This window comes from Hyposmocoma kahamanoa, unplaced genomic scaffold (assembly GCF_003589595.1).
Source record: "Hyposmocoma kahamanoa isolate Upper Pololo Valley unplaced genomic scaffold, ASM358959v1 181, whole genome shotgun sequence".
Lineage (NCBI taxonomy): Eukaryota > Metazoa > Arthropoda > Insecta > Lepidoptera > Cosmopterigidae > Hyposmocoma > Hyposmocoma kahamanoa.
The window spans coordinates 877,428-888,591 of NW_020653712.1; the positions used below are offsets into that span (position 1 = coordinate 877,428).

Genomic DNA, 11,164 nt, shown 5'->3' on the forward strand with positions numbered 1-11,164 from the left:
TATTGTATAGTATTGGTACTTAATGCTCAAAATCGAAGTTTGGATTGATATATAATATTGATTTGTATATATTGCCGCAACTTAACCTGATTGGTCAACTCAAGGTCATATCGCACAACGAATAGCTAATAGCAGCGATGACAGCTCCTGATTGGTCAGCTTAGGGTCATATCGCGCAACGCGATAAATTGCGACAATTTTGTTCGTTGAGTATGCTATAGTTACAAAAATCGCTTCCATTCTTATCCAGCAATTTAAACTAAATTTAGAAAGAAAACAACCATATGATTGTTAGATTAATTTAATAAATTTATTAAATAAATAAAGACAAAATTACAGTTACCGTGGTAAAAAAAAATAGAGAACACGTAGTGTCACAATTATTTTTGACTAAAGACGGTGGGTAATTATTATTGAGTCACAGATTTGTTAGTGGTGCATAGACAAATTGGCCTTGTTACTTGGCCAAAGCAGCGTCGGGGCCACTATAGTTACAATGGCTACAATCGGGACACCGACCGTATCGCCGACCGCTGCGAGAATAATTGCCGTCATGGTGGTGAGATCTTGCTCTGGATCTTGAACGCGACCTGAAGCAACACAATTGGAAATAAAATTCCCTCTCGCGTCACCTTGCGCTCTAAAGCCATTTTTTGTTGTAAACTTAGTAGGACAAACTCCCATAGAAATGGTTTCTTTAGGCGAAAATTTAATTAGGTAAATATTAAATTATGTAATTTTTCAATTTTCGTCCATTATAGCATAACTGGTCGATTTGAAGTGAAACAATTGACGACACACAGTGACGACACCCATCAATTGTTTCGAATTCGGGCTGGCCAATCGGAGCAAGGTTGTTACAGAAATGATATGGCAGAATAGTTTTCAAACAAATTAAATGACATTTTGTCTCTATTTCTGGGTACATACTCGATTGGTAAGGGTAAGAGAAGCATTATTTTAACAAGTAGTGATAAAATGACTTAATATAAAATGTTTTTGTTTGTTATTCCTGTTATTGTTTTTTTATTGTACTTGTACATGCGTATTAAGTCTGTATGTGTATCAATTTCGGTTTATTACTTGTCTATTGATGAGCCTTAAATAATATTAAAAAATAAAAATAAAAAAGTATTTCAGATCGAGTCGGATCTAAATAATACTGGGGTACAACTTTTATTCCAAAATTGTTTTACAAAACTTAATAAATTTGCCAAAAATAAACTTTCAAGTTTTCGTTGTACTATCCAATACGTTTTAGATCTGTATTATAACTTTTTTTATCAAACCGACCTCGAACGTTTCCCCCGACCTCAAAAGTTTGCTTTTGGCTTTTTTTATTGGAATTACATCTAATTGTCAAGTTTTATTGAAATCCGTTACCGAAAAGTGCGTGACACCGGATTCATCCGCAAGTTTGCCACGCCACATTTGGGACGCCACGGCGACGTCGCCGGCTACGTAGCCAAATAATTCATTTTAAAATGTATGGCCGCTAACTCACTTGGCGATGGACTGGCCACGTCGCCAATTTGGATGCGTAACCACTACCGACATACATTTCAATATAAATTATAAGGCTTTTTGGCGGCGACGTCGCCATGGCGTCCCGGTGAGGCAGAACTCTGAGAGGTGGAATATTTTCTCCAAATTTAAATGGGGCCAGTAATGAGGAACCCTCTTTCCAACAAAATAGAATCATCAAAATGGGTTCACAAATGCGTAACGCGTAACATATACACACACAAAAAAATACAGTCGAACTGAAGACGGTTAAAAAAGAAGGAGGTTCCAAATTTGCTTGTATTTTTTTCTGTGATTTCGATACAAAATCGTGAAATAGGTATACTTTACGTTCATTTTTGACAATATTTAGCGGTAAGTAAACTCTTGGTAGAAGCGCAGCAGCTTCTTCCCACTAAAAAAATACTGACGACTTGAGAACCTCCTCCTTTTTTATATCGGTTAAAGTATCACACAATAAAACTGCTTCCGAGGCCGAAGATAAGTTGACAAGTCCCGTGTATCTATAATTGCACCAACACTCATACCCTTCTAAACCGGAACGCAATGTCTAATGCTCACATTACTATTTCGCGGTAAAGTTGCCAGTCTCCTGAGCACGATGCCCGAGGGCGCGGCGTCTCGACAACATTTTTATAAATTAATATAACTATAATAATAAAGAAATACTGCCTCACCCTTTTAAAAACAAAAAATTAATCAATAGATCGGTACCTCCTGTCAACGACATACAATTTCTTTTTTGTTAAATACGTCTTTATTCCTTTGCAATTTATTTATTTTTGTTTCTTTTGTTTAATCACAATTGTTTTTCATTTTGGCATTTTCAGTGCATTTTATATTTACAATACATTTTTTTTATTTATAATTCAATATAAATCCTGCCGTCATTATATAACGCGGATTCTTACACCTCCAATGAACACTCGCCATCAGCCTCCGTGGCCGAACGGTTACCACTGCCACGCAGAAGTATTATATATTTGTATGGCCTACATTTATTTATCTCGTGAGTTTGGGTGTAATTTGTGTTTGTCTATGTGTGAATCCACGGCGACACAGGGTTTCCTTAGCACGGGGCTATGTTGAGTGTGTGCGTTATTATTATTATTCAATTCAATACGTCAAGTTTAAAAGACCAACCTGGAGAGTATCCTAGAGTGCATGACGTCTTCCTCCGGTTTTTGGAACAGGACTCGCCAATATTGAAATGCTAGGTAGCCCAGGGTTAAGGTTGCTGCGACCTGTTAAACGAATTTGGCATTAGGGCAAAGGACTCTGCAGGAAAGAAGGTTATGCCGGCAGGTTTGGGATAATGCATTATTTGGAATTAAGGGAATTCATTTATCTAAAGTATGAACGTTATCTTTAGTACAGACATACCCATTTCGTCATCAATGCGTGTTACGGACGGCCGTACGCGCCTGGTAGGTGAGAGCAATATGAGTAGCATTGCGAGAATGATGAGTAATTCAGGAGCTCTGATTGGCCGAGCGGCGTCCGCGGTGAATGACAAGGCCGGTACGGTATGGGAGACACCGTATCGGTACAAATATAAGTGAGATTCATTGTAATTCGTCTTTCGTAATTGTAATGGCATTTAGTCATATTCGATTATCTTATTTTGGTTGTTCGATAAGTTAGATGGACACAAACACGGTTTTATGGAAATGTGTGCACTTTCTTTTTCAATATACCAGAAGATTTACGTTTATAAGGAGTTTTATTGAAGAAAAGGAGACTACCGAAAGCTAGTCTGGTCTGTTAAGAAGGATCCAGCCAGCGCGCTGGAAATTCAACGGATCCCAGCCTCTTTCTTTTTTACTGTTTATTTTCTAAACATTCCATAATGTAGGGTGTCTCATGTGTATTTTTATTACCCGACTAATAAAGATTTTATTTATCTATCTATATACTCGTATGACTAAATTTAAACTGTTTTATATATCGTTTGTGTTTTGTAGAAACGGCGAAAAATATTTTTTCAAGGGAGCATGTTTTAGATTTTAACGACTATTATAAAATATTTACGCCTATTTTAAAATTCATTTTTGGTTTTAATTAAGTTATAAAAAAACAGGACGTAATTACTGTAGCGCAGTAAAACTGAAATTTTTTCCAAAATCGCACTTTCGTCCTTTCTTTCAAATGCCGACGATGTGTACGAACTTACCGCAAAATTAAGTTGTCTTACTTTGATGAAATCCCATAATACGTCGAAAATACTATCCATTGCTCCAGCGCCTGTAATTTGACAGTTAAACGCAAATTCAAAACAATCATATTCATATAGTATAATCATACACTTGATATACCTAAAGACACTTTCGCACCCCTCATGGAAGAGTGAATGAAATGAGTGAAATGTGAAATGAAATGAAAAAAAAATATATTACCCACATCCTCTCCAATTCTTGTAATTTTGTCGACTAATATTGTCGATGCAATAAACATGTTCAACGTAACTACACTTATGCCATTCTTCCAATGTCAAAAATGCTTTCATCACAAGTCATAAAAATAGCTAATAATTGCGGCGAAATGTAATATGGCCTATCGACTGCATATTGGTCACGCTTATCAAATAAATAGCCGAACTTGTTTCATTTGAATCTTCATCGGCCCATTATTCCTCCAACTGCTGGGCGCAGGTTCATTTGCGTTGTTAATTTTTAAAAGCCCATACATACATACACAAAATTTAGCAGTAGGTAGGTGTATAAAAAATTCAAATAGGAAACATATTTTAAAGTGTTTTCATTTGAATTTGATACCCGCTTGCCGTTATTACATTTTTTTTAGTGTTTTTTCAAAAAGTTGAAGCTTCGGCTTTACCAAGGAAAATTTTCACGCCTCGCCACTGCAATCTATCGATAAAACTGTTGGCATCTATTCAAAATTGTACAAAAACTGGCAACCCTGCAAATGTCATTTTACTCCATCTTCAAAAAAGACAGACTAATACAGACAACATTATATGCGCAAAACGATGGACACAAACTTCACTACAATATTGCATGCCATCTAGTAAAGCATGAAAGCTATCTTACTATGTGTACCAACCATCGAGTATATAACCAGAAATAGAGACTATATGTCTTATAATTTGTTTGAAAACTATTCTGCAATGTCATTACAGTGAGAACTGCGCTCCGATTGGTTCTTCCGAGTTCGAAACAATTGACGGGTGACGTCAACTGTTTCACTTCAAATCGACCAGATAACTTGAGCTTTGCTATAATGGACGAAAATTGCAAAATTACATATTTAATATTTAATTACCGATGAAATGTGATTCCGTTTGTTCCAGTCCCACACCACCGAATAGAACAGCACGGCATTGTTAGAGATATTATCTTTATTACAATAAATACATAATATTTTTTGGAAAATACGGAGACGTACACACAGGTCAGTATTGGCCTGTCTATAATGCAAACGGGAGTTGATATTTATAAGAGCTGTATCGCTAATGTGTTATATATGGCCCTTATTTCGTCTCTATTTCTGGTTATATACTCGATGGTACCAATTTATTATAGAGCATATTTTGGCATATATAAATATCATTTATTCATTAAAACAGGACTACACTTTTTATGCATCCTGTATAGGTAAATCCACATAAAACTATACAATACTCTGGGCACAATTAGTTACTTATAGATAGTATCAAAGAAAACATACTTACGTAATTGTTTTTTTTTTTCGAAACTTGGCTCAACAATTCGCTCTGGACCTTTTGGAGGGAAAAGTGTCGTTTTTATTTTTACTTTCAATTATTTTGCCAAATCTAGTTTAAAGTGGAATAGGATAGTGCTATTGTACCTTAATCGAAAATCCCCGAATCGGCTCGTTTTAAGGAATCCCGAGTCAATCCAAGCACGCCGCCTCAAATTGCCTATCCTCTTTGTGGCGGCCATATTTACAGAAACATAATTAAACTTCATGTTTAGGCTGATGGCTTTGCCAAAGCCTTAATAAAAAAAAATAAAAAAAACTTGGCTCAATGCAGTAGCAATTGAAGCTAGTCTGCCTATAATTTATTAAACAATTTTTATAAAAAAAACCGACCTCAAAAGTTCATGGAATTACTTCTCTTTGCCAAGTTTTATTGCAATCGGTTAACAGAAAGTGCGCGAAATCGGATTCATCCGCTGGTTTGCCACCCCTAGAGGTGGAACATTTTCTTCAAATATGGGACCAATACTGAGGTACACTCTTTCCAACAAAAAATAATCATCAACATGGGATCACAAATGCCAAAGTAATCGCATAACAAACACAAAAATACAGTCAAATTGAGAACTTCCTCCTTTTTTGAAGTCGGTTAAAATTACAATGAAAATTAAGTACTTACTAAGTAGATTATTGTACCGGATGCTAAAATCAAGACATTCGCTTTGTGCCTTTTGCAGCGTTATTAAAAATTTTCAAAACCCTGAACAAGACGACATGTGTCGCACATTAAGAAACTCAACAAGACGACGTGTTTAATAAAATAATTTTTTAAAATTTAGGATTTTTTTCGCGATTAAAATGTACTTTTACATTTTGACAGTGACGGACCGTTTCGTTCTTTTTTTGAACAGTTTTGTTTTTTAATTTTTGAAATGCCAGTTGCGATAATGTCATGGACACATACCAGTTTGCAAAAGAAGAATCTATTATGTTATTTTATTGAATTTTGGTATAGAGATAGATGGGACCTATCACAAGGACATTGGCTACTTTTGTTACAAAAATTAATGTTAAGGGGGATGAAATTGTGGACGAAAGTTTGTATTGAGAACCAATAAAACTCTGAAAATTAGTACACTACAGTCGACTACTCGAAGTATCTATTTATTGACGCAGAGAAGTCGCGGGCACCAACTAGTCTGTTAAAGGTAGTCCACGTAAAATGCGACCATTGTCACCATCCATTTTAACATCCCACTGCCATACCATCCCTTAATACAAAACAAAGGAAAATTACAGTAAAGATACATATTATTAGTATTTTTTGAAGACGAAGCAAACTGACATTTGCAGGGTTTCCAGTTTTCGGGAAGTTTTAAATAGTCATGTAGTTGTTGTCGAAAGTTTTATCGATAGATTGTGAAAGTAGGTAAAATTTTGCCATATCTAATTTATCTGAATTATGAATATTACGTTCTAATGATTACTAATTGCGTTATCGTATTCTTTGTTCTTATTTTGACAGTGGGTGTATTTATAATATCCAAATCGATTTTTAGTCACGAGTGTGATAGACAGCACTGCCGTCCGTTAATTAAAACGCGGCTAGACAAAATATTTTTTTGAGATGTCATAAAAAAACCATAATCCAGTTTTAGAATTCTGAAATTGTTTATGGATATTTTAGAAGTTGGACAAGTTAACTTATTTTAACTGTTTTTAAAAGATAATTTTGTCTGAATCCTTTTCTATTTGAAACAGATATTTGACCATTTGTCACTTCGCCACGTTTTAGTTAGTGGACGGCGGAGCACTAAATTGTAATTTGTAATTTCTTAATTGTTATTTATGACTAAACTATACTTTGACTATACTATGTATATTTGAATATCCTATTTTGTTCAATAAAATTTAAAAAATTTTTTTAGTCATACACATTTTAATAACCAGGAAGGCGGATTTGATTATGTTTATTAAATTCAAATGAAAAGCTTTAAAATGTGTCGCCTATTTGTATTTAGTGTATGTGTGAATTTTCAAAAATTAATTCAAATGAACCTGTGCCAAGCAGTTGGTCGAATAATGGGCCGATGATGATTCAAATGAAACAAGTTCGCCTATTTATTTCATAATATTTATCGCCTGCAATCACCAGCTGCTCGCAAGCGGGCAACACTTTTGCTCAATAAATTGTCATTTTACTCCAGCTAAAAAAAGACACTATGCGTGTTATTACTATGCTTTAGCGATGCGCGATTGTGAATGATTTCGATATTCGACTCATTAGTAATCGCTAATCCTGTCATTCGAATGTCAAATTAGTAACCTACTAATATTCTTATTCGAATGATTTGAATGAATCATTTATTACTAATTAGCAGTACTAATCTATAGATTCCATAGAGCATTTCTGCTCGTGATCATCTATCCCTCTCTGATATATGATAAACACTGTAAATGTGACGACGACAGGGGTATTTTGTGGTATGGACATGATGAATGAGGTGTTCCGATATAATAATCATTCGACTCGTGCACCCGACCGAATGGGCATTCGGTAGTCAATCATTAGACTCGAGTCGAATGATTGTGCTTGGATTCGACTTAGACGAATGATTTGCCCATTCGAATGATTATTATTAGTAACATTCAAAGTCGCGCATCGCTGCTATGATTAGAATAATGTAGGTATTGCGGGAGACTGAAGTCTTAACTAAGCAGTGCTTGTTATGGGTCGTGACACTGCCTCTCAGATCTTTGCAATTTAAAGCAACGGCTATGAATACCTTGGTTATCTTGGTATCATAAAAAACACTGATACATATGCGCAAACCAAACGCAATTGTATTGGTAAATTGGTAACGTAATAAGAGAAACTTTCAAAACAAATTTTCTTTATTAAAACTATAAAATTTATATTATTTAATACAACACTATGTATTCGAGAACATTTCGGTTATCTGCGTAAAATAAAAATAAAAATAAATAAACTATACAAACATCCGCCAGAGGCCAATGGATTTTGACATTTGACCGGTGATTTTCAAAATGATGTAATGCCAAAACACTTTTAAAAAAGGAGGGTCTCGATCATCAGTTGTATCGATAGATACAACTGATGATTCAACCAACGCCAACTTAACGGATTTATTCCGATGCCGGAAAACCAATATTAAAAAAGGCAGTACGGATTGTATAAACGTTCTATCACAGTTGATTTTCGCGCCAAATTATGACATTCGCGCCAAATAATGACATTTCCTAAAACTAACCTACAAATCGATTTTTCATTAAAAATTCAATAATAAAGGGCGCCACTCTTTCAGGATAATTAACATGAACATCATGATTCCCCTCAACTCGCTTTACTTTGTAATTTCTACTTAAATCTTCTACGAAAACGAAGTCGGCCGTTTTGAAGGCGCCATTTTGAATCGAATCTTCGGCTAAAATTGAGAGAGTGGGTGTTGTCATTGACGTGTAAATTTGTTTGAGATAGGTTGGTGGAAGAGGCGGTATAGTTATCATTTTCGCTCTTTGGTCGAACGTAAATCTGAAACAATAAAAGGAAATTATAAACACAGTCTGTTTTTTTAAGTCATTGTCGATTCATAACATTTTAAGTAGTCCAGCCCCCGTAGCATGGCTACACTTCTAAATTAGATCAGATTGAGACAGCCAATAGCGCGCGCTTATTCCAATTTTGATCATGCGTAGCCATGCTACGGGGGATGTAGTCGTTATTGACAGTTTTATCGATAGATTTCGAAAGACGGAACAAATTGCCAAAAATATCTGGTTTGTGAATGTTATGACATTCTAATGGTTGCTAATTGCGTTATTGCCATCTTTATTCTCATTTAGACAATATCTTTAGGTATATCGTATATTTTTTGTAACACCGTTATTTACTACGAAATAAATACCTAAACCATTTGATGTAGCAAAACAATTTTTCCCGCTTATCCTCCGGTGACCCGCCTTAAATCTAAATAATAATAATATATTACAATAATATAATATAAATCTTACCTAACTAGCCCCTTTCCAGCGGGCTCTAGTACCCTTTCCAAAGCTGTTTTCGTCGCCACGTCAGTCAGGCCTCGATTTTTCTTCATCATTTCGAATGCCTGTAAACAAATAAATAAATTTACAATCAATCCTACTGGTGGTACATCTTGTTCCACGCAGAACTCGCCCGGATAACTACCCCAGCCTATCTCTATATTTATTTTTTCAAATGAACTAACGTTTCGTGCCCTTTATAGTTATGAAAGTTAAAAAAAAAATACTGAAAGGATCTTATTGCGAATAACGTGATTATTTTTCCTACACAATATTTAATTACCTGTTTATAAACTAGAATATAATAAAGAAGGATGGCGACATACCGTGTATTTTGTGACCCAGTGTTTTTAAAGACGTGTATTAAGGAGACCTATCAATACTTGTGATTCATTATCAAAGCATCAAAAAAGCTAATTGAGTTCAGACTAAAGAAGCTGGGGTTATAAACTTGATATAGGTTATGTTTATAACATTGTCCTGTATTTCGCTTCAGATGTCTGTTCGTAGTAGTAGAAAACAACAAGTTTTCAGTTTGTTTCCAAAAATAATAAAGAATTCAATATCAATGTGACATTGACATTGGCAAGAGGTCTCTTGTCAAAACATTCCTTTGCAACTTTCATTATCTCTCATATAAATATTGTCTAAATGTTTTTATCACATTGTATTTTATTGCTTTATGTCATTACTGTTTAGCTGCTTATTTGATTAGGTATTTTATAGCTTTAATGTTTTATGTGTGTATACTATAAAATAACCAATAGAATAAGTAGATAAACATTCAATCATGCTTAGAATGAAACGTATGTACAAGAACGTTACCTAATTTATGGTCGAACTGAATCAATTGCGTTGTGTTCTTGTATCTATTCTATACAAAAATATATTTATAACTAGGCATAAACTAAAACGCAAAATTATACTAGAAAAGTCCATGAACGGCTCTTCATCGTTATTGGGGCAACTTTCCATCCTTCTTTATGATATTGGGTTTGCTGAAAACCAAGGCTGTCAGTCAGATTTTCTGCCCGTAGCTAATGGCTGAGCAAGGTCCGTTTATTTTATTCCGTCCGGTCCGTTATTAAATTTCATAATTTATTAAATCGCCGAGACAACACAAAACAAATATGTCATTATCATTATTGACAATAATGACATTTTAAAAAAACTCCATTAGTTTTTATTGAAATTTTTTAGTACAAAAATCGAACATAGAAAAATTTTCCACACCCGATGATACCCACGGCCATACCGTCGAAAAAACTTTTCTATGTTCGACCTTTGATTAATAATCATCTCGTCATCAACTTTCAAATCGTGTTATTTCAATTCCACAATTTTGAGTTACGACAATATTGGTTTCATGTGCGAAATATCTCTTGACGTCATAATTGATTATCGCTTTTTAATATATGTCACTCAGCACTAAGCTGCTGCGGCTCAAAATTATTATTATATCCTAATTAATCAAGTTGTATGTCAAAATGTAGCGAGGGAAGCATTAATGGTATTTACTCTAATTGCACAATCTACGAAAGGGATTACACGGCCGTTGCCCGACCGATATGCAAGAAATTTTAAAGTAACATAAATAATACAATTTTGCAGGACGTAATCACTCCAAAAATCTAAAAAAATTATGTGAAGTGAGATAATGAAGTGTTCAATCTATATGGAAAATATTCAATCGTAAAATTTGGGAGCTAATACGGTAATTTTTTTTTATTAAGTGACGGGATGAACAAGTCGTGCGCCTGATGGTAAGCTACACGCCTGTCCATAACAGTTGCAGTGCCAAAGATCTAAGGGTCACTGCCACTGCGCCCGTCACCCTGAGACATAAGTTGACAAGTCCCATGTGCCTGTGATTTTCAAGTATTGATATATATTG

General features: G+C 34.8%; 1 protein-coding gene across 2 annotated transcripts; it reads right to left on the reverse strand.

Annotated features, from left to right (window-relative positions):
• Nucleotides 1-8,140: 8,140 nt before the first annotated feature.
• On the reverse strand, nucleotides 8,141-10,249 carry LOC113226093. Of its 2 annotated transcripts, none has more exons than XM_026458611.1 (3): nucleotides 10,197-10,249; nucleotides 9,238-9,335; nucleotides 8,141-8,758 (listed from the first exon to the last, which is right to left on the reverse strand). In XM_026458611.1, the coding sequence occupies exons 1-3, from the start codon at nucleotides 10,221-10,223 to the stop codon at nucleotides 8,473-8,475; spliced, it is 411 nt and encodes a 136-aa protein (XP_026314396.1). In that variant the 5' UTR covers nucleotides 10,224-10,249; the 3' UTR covers nucleotides 8,141-8,472. The 2 variants fall into 2 exon arrangements, 1 of the variants encoding a protein (XP_026314396.1); XR_003310064.1 differs by lacking the exon at nucleotides 10,197-10,249 and adding an exon at nucleotides 9,554-9,602 and having other exon boundaries at nucleotides 8,142-8,758.
• Nucleotides 10,250-11,164: the final 915 nt, after the last annotated feature.